A 20,959-nucleotide genomic window follows, 5' to 3' on the forward strand; every position below is an offset into this window, starting at 1 on the left:
GACCAAAGTTTTCATCTTCTTTCTATGACAATGTTGACGAGTTAAAAATGAGTTGATATGCCACGGAGACAAACAAAGCGAGAAAAACCAAAGGAAAGAAAGAAAAGGTTTTGAACTGTGCTAAATGCTCGTAGGGGTCAAAACAAGAAAAGGATTGATAATGAAATATTATGTTTCTTCTCATGGAGAGCCTTTGAGTTATTTTAGGCTAGAAAAGAAATACTGATTTGATAATAAATTCACCCCCACCCGCTGATGAATTGACGAAAAAAAACAAAAAACAATGGTTATTACCCAGGCATATTAAACATTTCTCATCGAAGATAGTCCTGTCAGAGAACCATGTCCAGACAAAAACAGGAGGATCTTGATAGTTTCAGGAGTAATCAATAGCATATTATTCAGACATCAATTATGGACAAATCCAAGAAGCTGAGCGGACCGATTGGGGCCGTTAATACCACTGATAGAATTCTAAAGTGTGTCAAGTGGTGAATTGTTTATTAGGGCTGAGAACGGGATCACACACGTCCGTCAATCTTCGTCTATGGCTAATGAGGATGGTTGATTATTAGATTAGCTGAAGTTTGTAGTCTGTGACAATGACTATCTCCGCTAGATTTGAGTTGCAGGCAAGCCGACTATGTCACAACTGCTGTTCTCTGCTATCTATTTTGTTGCAGCAATGTCTTTGATAATGCGAGCATACAGCACATCACCCGAGGGAGCATATGTGACGTAATCTTCCCTACTTCTCTGCTGCAAACATGTCAGTAGGCAGTTGATGTCCTGGCTAACAACCATAATAGAGGACTTGGATGAGATTCACAGGTGTTCTGTCTTTGGTGGAATCATGATTGGTTAGCCATCTTGTAGGACTGTCATGCATGAACCACCATAGTTAAGGATATGGTGTGGATCAGAGAAGACAATGACTCGATCCAACCAACAACAACTCTATAGTTAAATATTTAGAGATTTATAAAGAATTGGAATCAGTAATTGTATCGGAATCGGGAAAATATTGGAATTGTCCCATCCCTAATTCAAACATTAGCACTAAAAATCCAATTTCAAACTTGAGTGTGACAGAGAGCCTTGTATAGTAATGCATAGATGCACATAAAATGATATTTCAAACTGAAGCTTTACAAACCAACTTCCAGTAAATTTTGGCATAAAAAAGAAAAAAAAAAAAAGGGAAAAAAGAAAGAAATGAATTACTTACCTAAAGTATTCTGACCTCGCAGCCAAAATAACTTTGTGGCATTTGAAAGGAACACCTTCCGCCAAGATAGTAATGTCACTATACTCTGAATTTTCAATGAGATCACCCAGATTTTCCGACAGAGAGTTGACATGGTCCACCAATCCTGACGGTGCCGGTGATCTCCGAAAACGGTAATCGAACATCCTCATGTCTTGTTTTCTAAAGACATGCCACTGAATAAAAAGAAAAAAAAAAAACTATAACAATCACTTCCAAAAATATTCAGTTCTTTTTGTCTTCTTCATTCGTAAACATTTTACAACCTATCCTAGGAATTTTTTATCGAGAAAAAAAAAAAAAAGGACCAAATATAGATTCAATACCACAATTATGTTGGCAGCTGAAAGGGATTTAGCAAAACCCTGTATTTGACGTCACTCATGCATAAAGAAAAAATATTAAAATCAATTTGATTTAGTTGTTATGCAACAAATCAACCTTTTCTAGATTATTTAATGCAATACTTATTGTAATTCACTGCATACGATTAATTGAACACAACTTGTTATTTTACCCATACTGGAAGGGGGTGCAGGCTGATATTTTTCAACATTATTAGTATATAGATAATTTTATATCAGAACAAAATTTTTTTTTTTTTATTAAAACATGCACAAGAATTTATATTTACTTCTTAAAAAATATATTGACACTATATAATCTGGCACCACTTGGACGTCTTATTACTTTCATTTTATTTATTCTTTAAAACCAACCTTTTTTTCTTTTATATATGATTTCAAAAGTTAAATTGAATTTTGTATCATGCTGACTGCCATTCTCATCTTGTTTTATTTTCATGTTTCGATCGATGTAACCTCCAACCTTACCAATCATTATGCTGTTATCTTACTGACAACCTAAGACTCATTAAACCTTATCTTAGAGCAACCTTCAGGCCTTGATAAGTTATGCCTTCCATGTCAACAAGCCAAGCATGCAGAGTTCCCTTCCACAAGTGAAAAATTTACTTTCACCATGACTAATGTTTGTGCAAAATCCAAGGTGGTTATTGAGAAAAGTGCAAACAAATGACTGGACAAACGAGTCTGGGGCAATTTTACCCCTATAATCCCCCCTAGGGGTGCAACCAGAGTTATCCCAAAAAAATCCGTTCTGGCAAAAATATACTTTGACCATGACTAATGTTTATGCAAAATTAATAAAAAAAAATAAATAAAAAAAAAAAATTAAAAAAATCCAAGGTGTGGTTATTAAGAAAAGTGCAAACAAATGAACAGGAGTGAATTACTAGATCCAATCCACCCTTTGTTGGGAGACCAGAAAAATAAATAAAATAAAAAGGTGTATAATGTTGAACTTTGGAATCTTTCTGTTGAAATCAGAAAGCCAAACAGAATTTCGAATGGAACCCTTTATTTAACCCACAGATGTAGCATGCTCTCATTCTGTCAGCCACACGGATCCGTGACGTAACAGATAAAGTATTTAAGTAAAATTTAGTTCTAGGTGACACTCTTCTGGAGGTCGAAGGTACAATCCTGTGAGTGATACTAAGATTACAATTGCGAATTACTGAAGCCGACTTCTACCCAATCATGGCTGACAGAACAAGGACATGCTACTCTTGAGCAATATCGGGTCTTCCTGCTAGTAAAGTAGTAAGAAAAAAAAAAAAAAAATCTTCCTGTAGAGGAAAAGATGAGAAATATGTGTAGATAGGTATATCAGCTCAAGTATATCAGATAAGTAAAAGAAGTTGAAAGATTGTCAAAGCAAATCTATTTAAGAGTAAGAATTTTGTTTTGTTTTTCTCTACTTGGCATATCTAAATAACACAAATTCCAATCCGATCAAGAAGTGCTGAGTATTTTTTTTTTTTTTTAAATAGTTAAAGCAATATTACGAACTTGGCTGAAGAATTTTATTGCCATCCGCCAAGTGAACTGAATGTTTGGTTTGGTTGTTTTACGGCATATCAACCCTTTTCGGATTATTTAAATGCTGAATCCAGTTATTTTATAAACAGTATTCATGTTACATCCTGTTATTTTGTAGAAGGTTTTTATTCTTCAAGCTTTTTGTATCTTCAATCGCTAGTTTGTAGCATTTGGTTTGGTTGCTTTATAGTGGATTTTATCGTTTTTGTTCCCTGCCCTGCAGAACATGGATGAGTTTTGTAATAGGAGAGGGAAAGGGTTACAGTACTAATGTTTAGCACATTTTTAGTTAGAAAACCAGTCAGAAAATGGGGGGGGGGGTTATAGAAAGAAAAACAAAAAATATCAATGTTAGGTGCATTTTGTCTCAGGAAATGCATATCTTCAGACAGCCTGATCTGGTAGCGCCAATGAACTGAATGTCTTTCTTTGGACGAAACAAGCAAAACTATGATACATCTATGTCAGAAGGAACTGAATAAAATGTTTCAGTCAGAAAAAAAAAAAAAAAAAAAGAAAAAAAAAGAAAGTTAATTTTAATTTTCCTTATATTTTAAAACTAGTAGAGCTACTTGGCATTGCCCAGGGCAAAAATGTAACCTATTTCTATTAAATTTTTATCTCTTTACTTCTCTCTATCCATCTTTCTTCCTCCCAGTTTTTTTCCTCTCTCTCTGCCTTCAGGTCTCTTTTTCTAATCTGCCCATTACTCTCCCTGGACATATACATACACCTCTCCTTTATATAGATTCCGCAAGGAAATATCTCCTGATAAAAAAATGAGTTTCTTCCTTTTAGTACATAAAAGGGCTAAAAAACTGATACCCACCACTGATGAAATCTGCACCCATTTAGAGTCCAAGAACGAATATTTTTCTAAATTTTAGATATTATTCATTGAGAGCAATACTGATCAAGAATATACTAATTTTGTGGCTATTTGTTTTGTAGTTGTGAACTTTGGTTAGACACGCGCGTACGCACACTGTCCTCGAGTGTCTAAGGTCTCTCTGTACAGGGGTTTGTCAGAACAACCTAATATGAGGATACTTTTTCCATAGAAGTAAATCCCGACCAAATATTCAAAATCACATTTCGTATTCGCTGCCCAAATAAGATCTTCTCACTATGGCTAACTCACATTAGCTTTTACAAGGAATGGTGCACCTTCTCCGAGTGATATTACCTCAAGTAATATCACGAAGCTGGATACTCCACCAGGATAGATAAATTCTTGTCCTGGAATCCAGTAAGACCAAGAGGCCAAAATGAAAGATATACTACAACGTATGAAATTGGTTAATTGGGGAGAGGAAAATTATAATTCTCAATTTCTTTACTAACTCAGTGTTTGAGAGATAAAGAACGTTAATAGAACATTCGAATACCTATGTATCTCATATAGAGTTCAAGTGTTAGCCACAGGTAGAAGGCCCTTGATTTCTGAGAACTTCGACTGAAGTAAAATAAAACAAAAAGTGCATTTTATATAGTAAATTTGATCTCGGTCAATATTTGATTAATCTGTATATTTATAAACTTGAACCATTTATCGCACTGACAGTGAGATTAGAACATCAATTTTTGTTGTTTTTAGTGTTTATTTTATGATTTGTTCTGTAGGTTGTATGGGAATTCCTATTTTATTTAAAGTGTTATAGGTTATTATTGACATGAGATTTTCCTTCAATAATTACAAGAAACCTTCTCTGCCACCAATAGCAATGGCCAGTGACCCCCTTTCTGAGAGTACATCTTTCAAACTGCTTGGCCTAACGTTCACAGGAAACATGAGTTGGAACAATTATATTGAAAACATTGCCAGGGCCGCTGCAAAAAAGGTAGGCTCTTTCTACCGTGCTAGAAAACTACTGACACCTGAAAGTATCCTGTACCTCTATAAGGCCACCATTCGCCCATGTATGGAGTATTGTTGTCACATTTGGGCTGGTGCATCTGCTACTAGTCTCTCGCTCCTAGACACGGTTCAAAAAAGAGTCGCCAATCTGATAGGCCCTGAACTGGCATCTAAGCTTCAGCCTCTGTCCCATCGACGAAACGTTGCATCCCTCTGCCTGTTCTACAAGTATTTTAATAGTGAATGCTCTGACGAACTGCAGACACTTGTGCCCCCACGACGTAGACACCCTCGACAAACCCGACAGGCAGCTAAATCCCACCCCCACACAGTAGAGATCCCTAGATGTAAAAGATCTTTCTACTCCAGTAGTTTCTTCCCCAGAACCGCTAGACTCTGGAATTCCATTCCAGGTTCCTGCTTCCCTAACTGTACTGACATGCAGAAGTTCAAGTGCAATGTGAACCGACATCTTGCTGCCCAAATCCCAACATAGTACCCCAGTAGTTGCTGCCTCTGATAGTAGCCCCCTACACTAAAGTGGCAATGCACCTTGTTTGGGGTGAAAATGTAATAAAAAAATAAAAATTTAAAAAAAAATTCTTTTTTAAATATATATATATATATATATATATATATGAAAATAAAATAATACCCGGTAGTTATTTGATAGAACCAATAAAATAAAAGAATTTTAAAACAAGAAACTGTTTGAATAAATACTAATATTCTGAAAACTAACAACTTTGCTCTAGTGTGGATGATTCAAATGAAGTAACCACAGTTAAAGCAGAATTGAATTTTTTATTACGTTAGTTTCAGAATTTTAAATGGCCTTATATCATTTAAGATAAAAAGTTAAGTGTAAAATAAAGTTTATAAAATTTATTGGTTTTTAACGGATTCAAAATTTTATTGAATTTCATTTGAAAATAAGCAGATAATCTTTTGTCTACTTTTGAATGATTGCCTTTGTGTGATCATTTCAGTGGTTGATTTGAGTCACCTGACAGTTATAAAATGTAAATTCTGGAAGACAAAAATTTAAAGATCAGAGTGTTTTGTTTGTTTTTTGCTTTTTTTCAGGTGAAAAGTTAGAGTTGACTTGTCAAATTCTTAATTTTTTTTTTTTTATTTCTGTGGATACAGTTTTTTCTTTAATGAAAATTGTAAATTAATTAATTATTCACCTTTTATGAAAATGCGATATAAAGCTGCCGAGAAGATATTTGAACGCACTTTATTTCATCATACTTTTTAAAATATAAAATTTTAATTGTTAACTTCCACATTAAAAAAAAAAACTGTCTTACTCTTATTTTGTAAAAATATTTCTTTAAATGGGGTTCCTCTTAAATATTTAATAAGTGATCCTTTAGGTCATGGTTATCTATAGATTTTGCTTTTATTTTGATACAACCATAACTACAATGAGCATCTCTGTTATTTTCGTAAAAATTGGAAATATTTTCAAATTTTCACCAGCTATGGACAAATAGCTCCACTGCCTTGTGGAAAAGGCAAAAGCTAAGGGCATAAACCACAACAAAAAATCCGATAGGCAGATGGTGAAGCACTACCACATTTTTCCAGCAACCCCTGCAGCTACACTGATTCTGACGGTATTGGCTTGCCTTTCCGGACTTTGTCTGCAATGCTGAAAGGGGGACCCTGGTGGTAACTGGAAAATCTAGGTCTCATTGAAAGGCTTGCATTTGGAGAGCCAATTCTGACTTTGAACTCTATAGCCACAGCAGATGCTGCTGTGCAGACTAGATTAGATGCAGAATGCCATTGTCTTACTAGAAAGAAGGTTGCCATAATTAGTATCTTTTAAATGGATGACGTCATCCCTTATGAGGTCATAAAGGATCTTCTGAGTGTCTTCAACCAAATGAATAATTAATATGATCATGAATAGACTCACAATGTGCATGATACAACATGCCAGTTTCAAAAAACTTGAAAATTTACACATTTTAATTTAAAATCAGCACTTGTACAGTTTAATCAAGACATTAAAATATGAAAATATTGAAAAGAAAATGTTATATTGTACGTATCCGTTTTGGACTGAAGATCCCGGAAAAAAAAATTTTCATATAATTTGATCAAGTAGTTTTTTTTTGTTTTTTTTTTTAGCGGGAAAGCATGTTTTTATGACAGTGCGTTGAAGGTAGACATCTTTGAAATTTTTGAACACGATAACTTCAATTTAAAGTGCCGACACTCCCTCCCCATCTTTAATACTAGCTTTTCTTCCTAGAAATCAAACCTTTTGTTTGGTATCCTAACAAATTGTTTTTTTCGTTGTTAAAAAAAAAAAAAAAAACTACTTGATGAAATTAAGTGAATTTTTTGGGGGGGGTGGGGAGAATTTCATTCCATAATGGATACGTACAATTTAAACTTTTTTCGATATTTACATTTTTTAATGCCTTGATTAAACTGTACAGGTACCTAAAATTCATAGTTTGAAATAAAGAGATACATAAAAATTTGGTTCTATAATCAGAAAACGTGCCAAGTTTTATGAGAATAGCTTAAAAAATAAATCAAGAATTCTGGCGAAAGGACAGACCCATCAAATTATCGCCCCATTAGCCTCCTCCCACTTTTTGCCAAAATATTTGAGACCATAATTAACCATGCTCTAGTCCATCATCTTACAGATGCTAAACTACTGACTGACAAACAATATGGATTTAGACAAGCCCGTTCCACAGCAGACATCCTAACTGTGATCTCTGAACGTATATACCATTCACTGGACAAAGCGGGGGAGGGCAGAGCGGTAGCTCTAGATATATCTAAGGCTTTTGACAGGGTATGGCATGAGGGTCTCCTCAGTAAAATCAGATCATACGGTATCACTGGTAGAATACTTAACATAATTAAATCCTTCTTAGATAAGAGAAAAATCCAGGTTGTCCTCGACGGTCGTACATCTAAACAATATGATATAAATGCAGGGGTGCCCCAGGGTTCTATCCTTGGACCATCTATTGTTTCTGATATTCATAAATGACCTCCCCAACAACATTGCCTCTGAGATGGGTATATATGCTGATGACACTACACTCTATGGCAGGCACGACAGGAAGACGAATGAACACATTTCTAAAGAAATGGCAGAAACACTAGAGGAAGACCTCCAATCTGTAGTGGAATGGGAACAAAAGTGGTTGGTCGCGTTCAATGCTGCCAAGACTAAACTAGTTTCATTCAATAATTACAAGAAACCCTCTCTACCACCCATAGCAATGGCCAACGACTCTTTATCTGAGAGTCCATCTTTCAAACTCCTTGGCCTAACGTTCACAGGAAACATGAGTTGGAACAATTACATTGAAGGCATTGCCAGGGCCGCTGCAAGAAAGGTGGGCTCTCTCTACCGTGCTAGAAAACTACTAACACCCGAAAGTATCCTGTACCTCTATAAGGCCACCATTCGCCCATGTATGGAGTATTGCTGCCACATCTGGGCTGGTGCATCTGCTACTAGTCTCTCGCTCCTTGACAAGGTTCAAAAGAGAGTCGCAAACCTGATAGGCCCTGAACTGGCATCTAAGCTTCAGCCTCTGTCCCATCGACGAAATGTTGCATCGCTCTGCCTTCTCTACAAATATTTTAGTGGTGAATGCTCTGACGAACTGCAATCACTTGTGCCCCCACGACGTGAGCACCCTCGACAAACCCGACAGGCTGCTAAATCCCACCCCCACACTGTAGAGATCCCTAGATGTAAAATATCTTTTTACTCCAATAGTTTCTTCCCCAGAACCGCTAGACTCTGGAATTCCATTCCAGGTCCCTGCTTCCCCAACAGTACTGACGTGCAGAAGTTCAAGTGTAACGTGAACCGACATCTTGCTGCCCAAATCCCTACATAGTACCCCAGTAGATGTTGCCCCTGATAGTAGCCCCCTACACCAAAGTGGCAATTTGCCTTGTTTGGGGAGAAAATGTAATAAAAAAAAAAAAAAATAAATAAATAAATAAAATAAAAAAAAATAATGGAGAAATTACCAAATTTTTTTTTTTCTTTTTTGAATGATAAGGGGGAATATTTTGGCCGACTTTTTGAAAGGATTTATTAAAAAAAAAAAAAAAAAAAAAAAAAAAAAAAAATGTTGATAATTTAAATTCTGAAAACTTTGGAACCACAGATGGTATTTGCATAATTTACACGGTTTTGGGTTTCTTTCGCACAAGTTGATCAAATAACATTAAGTTAAAAGGAAAGAAAAAAAAAGTTGTATTGCTAAACATATACAAGTCGATATACACTGATTTTTTTTATACATCTGGTTCCAAAACCTTGTGAAATTAACCATTTTGCCAGACAATTCGATTTCATCATAATAATTCATCAGCACACCTGCAACCTACTAATTATGCACCATGTGAATAAACCATCAGAGATTGCTAGAAGCTTCAACTTTATCTTTGATGAAAATCAACTACTGTTTACATTTAGCATCAAGGCTTCCAATTCAATTTGCCTATAAAGCCAGTTATGGTTAAATCTAAGCAAAATAAGATACAATCTTAAAATTAAAGCAGACCACCATTAGCAAGTACAGTGTAAACAAACAAGTTGCTGTCATGCTACACACAAGGCCATCTGTTGGCTGCCCAAGTAAACTAACTCAAAGTTCATCGCATGGATTTTCTCTAAATTGAAAGATTAAAAAAAAAAAAAAAAAAAAAAAAAAAAAAGGTGCCCCCTGTAATACTTTCTTTTTCAAGAAATGAAACCCAGACAAGGCATAAAGCCACCTGATCTAAGAAGTTAAGAAAAAATAATGTTTTAGTTGCATGATAAAGGAGGAGTGTGACGTTGCACACGTTTACAAAAGCGTTAACATGTACACCCTCAAGACCCACACGTTGTAGTCGCAAAGGAAACAAATAGAAACAAGGAAAGAACTCCACTTCCTGTTTCAGGTTTTAAGCAAAGACTTATTCCTCATTCTCCAGCTACGCACGACTTTTTGTTACAGCTATTACGTCACCCACATCTCTAACGTGAGCGTGTTCCTTTTCTCAGACTTTTCTCTCCTTTTTATAGTTTTTTTTTCCTTACTCTTATGTCATTTCACATGGTATTTGTACTGTCATATGCACGTCCATGCTTTGTTACAGGAGGAAGATAGAATTACTTCAGAACAAGATAGTCTTTTAACTGATAGTGATAAATTCAAAGACAAAATAATCAAATTTAAAACCGAAACATTATCATGACAGTGACAGGGACTTTAGCATCTATGCTGAAAATACCCTGAGGTACACACAGCAATGTGGAACGTGGCAGTTTAGGATACTCCGACATTTAGCAAGTGCTGAAGAAGAAGTCCCAACCTTATCAAATGCCTTTGATATGCCAAGAGGTATTGCTCTAGAGCAGGAGTTCTCAACCGGGGTCCACATAGACCCTAGTAGTCCATGGAATATTTCTGAGGGGTCCACAGAATTATTATTATCATAATTATTATAGTTGTTGTAGAATACTTAATTTGTATTAAATTAGTTTTCATTTAAAAAATAAAGCTTAATTATATAATACTTCTTTGATTATTAAAACCTCAAAATTTATATTAGTGAAAAATAGAAGATTGTCTTATGATCAATAGTTATGAAGGGGTCCACCAAGATAAAAATAAGGGAAAAGGGGTCCATGAGTAAAGAAAAGGTTGAGAACCACTGCTCTAGAGAGAAAACCATCAAAGACGACTGATATCCAGGATTTTTAAATACTGGCCAGACTAACAAGGTTTCAAAGATGTTGGGAAGCATTTCTCCTTTAGGCAGCGTTCAAATAGCTTTGCAAGAATGAGTGATAGTTCTAACTTTTTGAGTACTATGACTGGAATATTGTAAGGTCTAGTTGTTTTGCTACCGTCAAGGTTCTTGAGAAGTTTGGCAACATCATGAACAGATATGTGAATTTGCTCAGATTATTTTCAGTCTTGGGAAGAAATTTTGGAGGTTGGTAACTCTGATCACATAGGATTCAGTTTGGTACAAAGATCTTGGCAAAGATTTTATCTGTGAGAAGCTGATAAAATCATCTCAGGCCTGTTGATGATAGCTAGGATAGAGGACACACATCTGCTCAGGACCTTGTTTGTTATTTGCCAAAACCAAACTTTTGTTGTTCTACTTTGGAGTTGATCTCAGCATATGATTTCCACGTTTTCTACAGTCCTTTTGCAGTGATTGCTGGCAGTCCTATTGGCAACTTTAGTTCCAAAACATCTATTACATTTAAAAGCAATTGTAGTTGTGATTTCTATGTGCAAGTTTTTTTTTTTTTTTTTTACTTATAAGAAGTGAATGGTTTAGAAAAAAATACATAATACTCGCATGTACATGCCTCAGTTTTGGTATTAATTAAAATATAATATTTATGTGTATTTTATGATCAGGCAACACCGGGCAAGCTGTTAATCTATATATATAAAAGCGAAAATGTATGTGTGTATGTGTGTTCGCTTTTTCTGTATGTCTACAAAAGGCTTTTTTCAGAGAAGCGGTCGGTCGGTTCACAACTTCTTAAAACTTTTTATATCACATATAAATCGTAATATCTCAGAGTTAACAACGGAGCTCGCCTGTCTATTTAATTTGCTCGACTTCGGGAAGATAAATATTCAACAGTTTTCGCTCGCCGCATGTGGATTAGGCCTTTTCCTATAATAAAAGCGACACTCATTCTGGCGGTATTTTTCCGGTCTCAATCGCCGGAAATGTCCGAAAACAATCAGCTTTGATCCATGTGGAAATATTCTCCATATATCAAACAATTGCTATTCAATTTGGACAAGGGGAGCTGGTCCCCCCCCTCCCACCAACATCTCAGTAAAATAAAAATAAAAACGGCGTTCCCGCAGTAAATGAAATAATATCCCACAGTCAAACTTGACCTCATTAAAACGTGCACCTGCCAAATCCAAGTAATTAAATAAATTCAAACGTGTTTCCGTTAGCATCTCGCGGTGGCCCAATGGTTAAAACCGTCGCACTCTTTTTTTAGCACACTTTAATTTACAACTTTGCCTCAATGGTTCGGGTTCGATCCTCATACTTACCTACCAAAACATTTTTTTTTATTTTAAACTCCCCCCCCCCCGAGTTTGGATTTACCCAAAACCACATACACGTCCAAACACCCGGGCAACGCCGGGTACCCCTCACTAGTCTATATATATAAAAGCGAAAATGTGTGTATGTATATATATGTATGTATGTATGTATGTGTGTGTGTTTGTATGTCTCGCAAAAACTTTCGACACGGGTCACGGATTTTCGCGAGATTGGTATCATTTTAAAGTTCGATCCTTCGCCTGACAAACATCGAAAAATTGGCCAAAGACATTAATTCCTTCACCCTAAAATCATCAGTTTTCTACAGGGAGGGGTCAGCAAAAACCGTCCTCTCATGACAAGTTCGCTTCTACGCATGCGCAAATGATGTCGGAACATGATTTAGTTTAAATATTAAAAAAAAGCGATCCAATTTTGCTGACGTCGTCTTAGCTCAGCTGCTTAGAGGGCGGCCTCATTATCTAAAGATTTTGGGTTTGAATTGTGGTGAGAGAAGTCTTCTTTTTTATTTTTCTCGATTTTTTAAATTTTAATATTTAAACAGGGTTATTTAAGCCATTTTTCACGTGTCTGTTTTTTGGTTTTTATTTTTCAGATTTTTTAAAGTTCGGTTTTTCTGTTTTCTTTTTCCATCACATTCGCTTTTTCTTTTTTTGTTTTTCCGATTTTTACATTTAACATCGTTCGTTTGCCTTACATTAGTTTTTTTTGGTGTTTTTTCGATTTTTTTAAGTTTTAACATTTTTTAATATTTAATATTTAAAAATATTTAATTTACTTTGCTTATTCTTATGTTTTGATTAACACCACCACCCCCACCGAGCACACACACCTCTAAACACCCGCTAGTATATATGTAAAAGTGACCTTGTATCTGTGTGTGCGGAACAGTCTTTACCAAACTACTTTGTCAATATTTGGTCCACAGACTTATAAGGGACTTGATGGACTGAGTATATAACTTTCTTGTGTTTTCTATAATCCTTTTGCAGTGTTTGCTGGTAGTCCTAAAGACAACTGTAGTTTCAAAACATCGATTATGTTTAAAAGCAACTGTAGTGGTTTCTATGTGCAATGGTGGCAGCACATTCAGAGGTGCACCACGGCTGGCTGTTCGGTTTCTATTGGAATTTCTTGGAGGGTATGTAGCTGTCTATACCAATGATTAATCAATCAATTAAGTTGGACACTGTAGTGGACACATTCTTAGCGTTTGGGGCACATGTGAAAAAATCTACAAACCCTTAATATCTCTATAAGGCTTCTTTTTTTTAGAAAATCTGTTACCATTTTTAGATTCCTTCGGTCAAAAAAAAAACTTACCTGGGTGAATTTTCAGAGCTATACGATCTTTCAATCGGAAAATATTCAGAGAAATCACATCAAAAAATTGTCACCCGGGTGTTGCATCATACAACTTATATCAAAACAAAAATCGCTCTAAATTGTAAGCCGCTTGGAGTTACATACTCAAATTTTCAGGATTTTTTTAGTTTCTATATTGTCTACCTGCAGTACAAACTACAGCCAGATCTGTGGATATGGGTTTCAAAATTCCATATTTCTGGATGATTTGACACAGAATAACTCGATAATGTTACTTAGAAGCCTGTTTACATTTTGTGAAAAAGGCGCAAAAATAAAGTTAAGACTATATTAATTCAACTAATCAAAATCAAAACGAATATTTTTAGGCCAATGTTGGATTTCCCATTTTAATATTACCAGGAGTTATATATTCTATTATATGATTATATTTTTTTAATATTGGAAATCTGTTATAAAAAAAAATCTTTGTTTGAACTTCATATCACGGAATATCATTTAAAGCTTTTTAAGAATAATTTTTTAGAATTGTTTTTATTTTGTTGTAATTCAAATAATTATATTCTTGAGAATCTTTTTATTTACAATTTTAAGGTAAGTGAAATAAATAATGGGTGATATATTTATATATATATATATATATATATATATATATATATATATACTAACATTTCAGCCTGGCGTTGCCCGAGTGTTTGGAGGTGTATGTTGAGCAAAAAAAAAAAAAAAAAAAAAAAAGTGGTAGTAGGAAGGCAGGCTCGAACCCATACCGCGAAGGAGGAAAAGAATGAGGGGAAAAAACGTGACATCTTTGCTGTTACGACCACCACCAAACCGGAAGTGACGTAGGTTTAAATTAAGACTAGACAATCGAAAAGAGAGGATGACTTTCGACAATATTGGCGAAAAAAGCGACCCCTCCCTGTAGAAAAGTGCCCAATCGAAAGTGAAGAAATTAATATTTTTAGCCAATTTTTCGATATTTGTCATCTGAAGGGTCAAACTTAAAAATGATACTGATCTTGTGAAAATTCGTCGTCTCTGTCGAAAGTTTTAGGCAGACATGCAAACATACATACATTTATATATTGGTAGCTCAAATTTTTTACCAAAACCGATTAAAAAGCTTGCCCTATCTCTGAATATCCTTTATGTAAAATTTCAAATGTTTAGACCAGAAAATTATCTGAGTAATTTGGTAGAGACCACAGCAGTCAATTTTTTTTTTTTTTTTTTTTAACTTTCACCCCTATTATGACTCCTTAATATTAATTGTTTTGGGCTCAAATAAAGAGACCTATATCTAAAATTTCAAGAGTTTAGACCCAAAATTGGTGGCGGAGTTTTGTAGAGTTCTCAAAGGTCAAATCGTTGAATTTTGACCCCTTAACAGCCAAATTTCTGGCCGAAAACCAATTACAAAGATTTTCCCAAGTCTCAGTACCCTGTATATCAAATTTCGAATCTGTAGACTGAAAATTGACAGAGATATTGTGTAGGGAAATGTACACAGACAGACACTTTCACACACTTTATATATATATATATATATATATATATATATATATATATACATAACTATTTAATTATTTGATCTTTTCAGCTTTAAAAAAAAAAAATGTTAAAATTTTTATGGGCCTTCATTTAGTTTGTTTAGTTTTCATAACATGAAATATAGCGGGGTGGGTAGAACACCTAAAAAAAATATTTCCTCTCATATATTTAACCTAATTATTATGCAAGTTATTTCAAAAAAGAAATATGGGTGCTTAAGCAGAGAAAATATAGTGCTATTTAAAAAGTGAAAAATAAGGACAGTTTTTTTTTTTCAGGCAATTACGTATGAACACCCTTAAAAACTTGGCGGAAAAAAAATTAATTTAGAATTTAACATCAGTTTCGTATATAAATTTAACTTAAAATGATCCCTCATTTCCCAATCATTCTATTTTTTTTTTTTTTTTTTAACATGCAGTATTTATCCTTCTCTCCAAAAATGGTTAACTGCTCGAAAACGCCAGACTAGCCCAGAAACGAAGGGATCATTTTTACATAAAATTAAGCGCCGCTTCTACATTGGGACAAAATTTCGGAAATCGTAATACTGAGTCTCACATGAAAACAATGTTATCTACGTATTTCTCGTATTTTCAAGATAATTATATCCCAAAATTACGAAAATCGATAAGGTAAAAAATTATTTATTAAAGAAAATAAAAAATAGAATTTGATGAAAACGATCGTAAGACACAGGAGAGTTCAAAAGGGAGGTAATTTTTCGTTTCGATTTAAACAAGATGACGGAAATTTTTCACCAGCTAACACGATTAAAGTTGTTTTTTAATAATTCAATATTCAGGTAATTTTTACTACATAATTTGGAAACTACCATTATAATTTATTAGAATTGACAAAAAAAAAAAAAATCATTTTTACATAAAATTAAACGACGCTTCTACATTGGGACAAAAAAAATGGTAAAACTATACAAACACCGTGACAGCGAATTACCCCTACCCCTACCCCTAACCCTAACGCTGTCACGGTGTTTGTATAATAATACCAAAAAAATTTTTTTTGGGGGGGGGGGTATCTCCAGTTATCGACTATAAAATTTCGTCCCAATAGTGTAGAAGCGCCAATTAAACATTACATATACAAAACTGCCGCTCCTTAAATTCGAAAATAATTGGAGGGTTTTTTTTTGGGGGGGGGGCGTGTTAATCGGTAATAATTTTTATTTTCATTTTTCAGTCAAATGGACTGGGCAGTGTATGTTTTCGTTTTCGTAAATGTTTAGCATTTCACAGACATAAAATCACAAAAAGTTGTTTTCCGACTGTGGAAAAATAAATCATTCCTCAAATTAAAGCACAGAATAGTTACAAAACGCTTCCCATGTTTAAGAATGGATTTGTAAATAATATTATTTCAACACGATCCGTAAGTAAGTGAAAAAAATAAATTGCAATGTAAATAAATCTTTGCGTATTTCGGGGTTTTCCGTTTCAGGAGCCCGAGTATCATTTTGTAGGATCGCCTTTCGGTAGTTCTGAATAGTTACCGGATTTTACAGAGTAAATATTGCATCCATAAGGGTTGATCTATATAAGTACCTTTATTTATTTTTAGGACATTTTCATGGTAAATACGCATACTTACTTATTCAAGCGTGGTCACCGTAAATAGAAGGCCCTTCCATTAAAGTAGGCACCGCCAAAACTGGGGGGGCAGGTCAGTACTTTTTGACGGACCGTCTTTTTAAAACTCTACCAAAAATCAGGTAATTATCCGATCAATACGAAATTTTCAGCGATTATTAGGAGAAGAATGAACTTTATAACAGTGTACTTATTTTTCATAAACGATATTTATATATATATTTTTTTTTGCTTACAAAACCCCCCCTTGTTTTGAAGTGGGAACAAATATGCTTAAAATAATCATCTGAAACTGAAATCAACATATTGTGTTGTTGTAAGGGACAGAATTATAGATTAAAAAAAAAAAAAAAAAAAATTGTTTGCATACCTTATTTTGACGTCTGAATATCAGAACTTCGATTGTGTTTAATTATCCCGCTTTTGAGTTTTGAAGTGTGAAATTCGGTGAATATGTTAAGTAAAATAATTAATTTAAGTTAAGCAAAACAAAAAAAAAATTTTTTTAATATTTATACGAAAAAAGCTATTTTAAAATTTTTGATAAATAAATTAACAATTTTTTTTTAGCGAGCCGAATAATGCATGACCATTATTAAACAGGGCATGCTTTGAATAATCGATACCCAAAAAAACAATTCGATAAATATTGTGCCCTTTGTGTTAAAAATAGCATCATTTTTTTCGATCCCGTTTGAAAACGTTTGCCGCCTTTCGACTACGGTGGACCAAACGCGCTGAAATAATTTTTTTTTATTCAGCTTTAAATTGCCCCCCCCCCCATTTTGGGGAGCCTGCCCCCCACACACATACACATTAAAAACCAAACGCATACAAATGGTCACCCATCTGGTACTGGCCAGCCTCAGCTTAATAATACATTGAAATTTTCGTCACTGAAAAATAAGTTTTTTTGGCCTGTTTGGTCTTCCATAGTTTTCTTATCATCAAAAGAAAACGTAAACAGACTCGATCTGAACTCTACGTCAACGCGAAATATTTGGTTACCTATATGAATAAGTGGAATTATTTGAAATTCAGGTACTTATATTATAATATTTTTGCATATTCTCTTAGAAAATCATCCTAAATCTTAGTTAGATAATAAATAAATTAATTAATTATTTCAAAACCCCTTTTTTTTTTAATATTTAAGTACGTTTTTTGTGCAAGACAAAAAATGTCAATTGTTAACTTTTTGGGAAAATTTAACATTTAAAATTGAATTAAAAATAGTAGAAAAAGTTTTACATTATTCTGTTTTCTATATGATAAAATTCAGGGTTTTATCTTTCTGGAAAAAAAAAGTTACTCAGAAATAATGGATTTTAATAAATGTAATTTCGTTTTAAAAAACAACAACAACTTGATTTTGCGGCCATTTTTGGCGGTGCCTACATTAAAGTCACGTAACCTGCTAACGTCTTAGAATAAAGTACAATGGACACGGTTTTCAAAGAAATTATCGAAGGATTTATAAAACTGGTCTAAAAGTGATTGTATTTTCTTTTCCGAAAGATAAGGAATTATTTTACATTTGGACACGCGCAATTAAAAGGGGGTATTTTTATTTTTTTGCCGGGAAAATACTGAGTACTCCTGCAGAGAGTGATCCATGCTGAAATAATAACGTTATTATTAAAAAAAAAAAAAAATTCTTAACATGGGGAGGAGGGGAGGGTGTTTTGTCCCTATTCTGTACTTTAACATTACAATTGAATAAAAAAAAATCTAAAAAAAACTTTAATTAAACGTTGAAATACGATTTTAAAAAATAGCGCAGATCACTCTCCGCATTAGCACGGTTTTTTTTTTCTTTTCAAAATGTAATATAACTTTAAAAATGCATCCGTTTTAAAATGATCCTCGGAATCTCCTAGTCGTGGCTATTATACTTTATTCTACGACGTCAGCAGGTTACGTTACTTTACTGGAACGGCCTTCTATTTACGTTGGTCATGCTCCAATAAGTAAATATGCGTGTTTGTCCATTTAACAACTTTCACAATTCGACAGGATCGACTTACGACTTCATTTATTTATTATTTGTGACTAGCTTTAAAAAAAAAAAAAAAAAAAATTAAAAAAAAGACATTCCTCCATTTTGAGTTTTCAAAATATGCAATAACTTCGATGATGAAAGTGTCGAAGGTTTACGTAACAATTAAAAATAAACGATTTAAATTATCCAGAAATAAAGCTCCAAGGTTACTCCGAAATCAGACCCTCTTAAGTCAAACGAAGTGTTTGCCCTAAATTTTTACCTGTAGTAAAACTGGACACAAACTGGGAGGTTGAATTAATGTTTATTTCAATAACAAAAGTGATCCCTCATTTTATGAACATGTATTTGAAATTTGACATTCTTACTGCTTTCGTTAATAAGGATATTCTTAGATGAGAGAATTTTAAACTTCGATTAAAATAAATTACCACACAATAATAATTTTATGAAAATTATAAAACAAGTTATTAATTTAATCAAGAAAATGCGTATTCATAATTATCAAAATAAAGAAACAATCATCATCAACTACAACACAATCGCGTCATTTGATTATATAGTATACGAAATTTTAGAAAATAATAAAAGGACTTAACTAAAACAAGTAAATATTAAATGTCTTTTAAAATGTTACCTACCTCGTCTGAATTTGCTTCCGAGGCGGCAGATAATGCAGCGGCCGGCTCTAAAACAGCAGGCGAGAAAGCTCCATTACCCGACATCACACCAACTGGAGTATTTTCAACGTACAAAATTTTCGCCAAGGGCAAGTAACTCTGCAAGTCTTATTTCCTACTTGAAATAAAGGTGCGCAAAACATACGCAAAAATGTAAATTATTATTGAGTGGGAGAAAGTGCGTAATGCGTAAGATTTTATTTCATTCATCATTCATTCATAACTTGTGCATTCATTCATTCCCTACATGATATTATAGATGACAAAAACTAAACATACTGTAATGATGGAAAGAAAAAATTATTTGAAGTAAGAAATAAATATTAAATTATATTGTTTATGTATTTTTAATAAACTGATGATTTAATTTAACCAGATCAGGGAAGGAAAAATTCTAAAGATGTGCGATTAGCATTATATGTCAAAAGATCTTCTAAAAATAATACTTAAAAAAAAATTTATATATATATATATATATATATATATATATATATATATATATATATATATATATATATATATATATATTACGACCTATATATATATATATATATTACAAAAAAATATCTTTCGGATCTTCAAAATATTTTTTTTTTTAAGATCCGAAAAAAAATCTTTGGTATTTTTTTTTTTTTTTTTACCAGAGTACCCAGCATAGTATAAACACTCTCCAACCTTCCTGTGTTAAGAACGGATTTCGGAAATAAACACTCTCAACCTCGAAAGCCGTTCTTAACATGGAGAAGCTAAGCTGTGCGCTGTGCTGTGGTGCGTGCTTATTTCCGAAAGCCGTAAAAAAAATACCAAATCTTTTTTTTTTTAATCAACTTCATGGAATTTAAACGACCCTGGTGTCTAACTCTGTCCCGTGGGGAGGCATAGTAAATAGGTACATATATGCATATATGTTTCTGCTGCAGCCCGTTCGAGAAGCAACGTCTCCAGGCCAGACTTTTTTCCTATGAAATCAAATTGATAGGAACATAGTCTTGCTTGAAGATATTGCTTCTTGAAAGGAGTTGCAGCAGAAATATGTACGGTACTTGTACAGTTTAATACAAAACAGTAAAATATGAAAATATCGAAAAAGTTTATATTGTACTATCCGTTATGGATGAAGTTCTTCGGGGTGGGGGTGGGGGAATTAACTTCATTTCATCAAGTAGTTTTTTTTGTTGTTGTTTTTCTTTTTTTGTTGTTTTTGTTGTTTTTTTATATAGCAAAAAAACAATTTGTTATGATACCGAGCAAAGGGTTCGATTTTTAGGGAGAAAAGCTAGCATGAGGAGGGAGTATCCGGCGCTTTAAATCAAGTTATCTCCTCGTGGCGTGTTTAAAAAATTTCGAAGATACCTTCAACGTGCTGTCATAAAAACGAGTTTTTCCGTTTTTAAAAAACAAAAAACTACTCGATCAAATTAAGTGAAAATTGTTGGTACTTCTACAGTTTATCGCCGAAAATGGAGACGCCATTTTATTTCGATTAGAATCAGAGGGAGAAATCAGTATCTTAAACTATGGCCCAAGTAACAAAAAAGGGATGGTATGATAAAATTGTGGGGTCTGCGTTTACGCCTGGCCTCCATAGAATGGAAATAGGCACAAAATTTAATAAAGACTTTTCATATCTCTCTGCGTAAGTATACTTTGA

The 20,959-nt window shown here is 33.8% G+C and overlaps 1 protein-coding gene across 1 annotated transcript in view; it reads right to left on the reverse strand.

Moving 5' to 3' along the window:
- Window positions 1-19,410, reverse strand: part of LOC145239750 (BTB/POZ domain-containing protein 9-like) — a 63,156-nt gene extending 43,746 nt beyond the window's left edge. The window contains exons 1-2 of the mRNA XM_080103156.1: window positions 19,270-19,410; window positions 1,229-1,443 (exon numbers count right to left, since the gene is read on the reverse strand). Of these exons, the coding sequence (XP_079959282.1) occupies window positions 1,229-1,443; window positions 19,270-19,353 (299 nt within the window). The 5' untranslated portion in view covers window positions 19,354-19,410. The remainder of the gene's footprint in view (window positions 1-1,228; window positions 1,444-19,269) is intronic.
- Window positions 19,411-20,959: the final 1,549 nt, after the last annotated feature.

Source organism: Euprymna scolopes, chromosome 19 (assembly GCF_053919585.1).
Source record: "Euprymna scolopes isolate OS-2025 chromosome 19, ASM5391958v1, whole genome shotgun sequence".
NCBI classification, from domain to species: Eukaryota; Metazoa; Mollusca; class Cephalopoda; order Sepiida; family Sepiolidae; genus Euprymna; species Euprymna scolopes.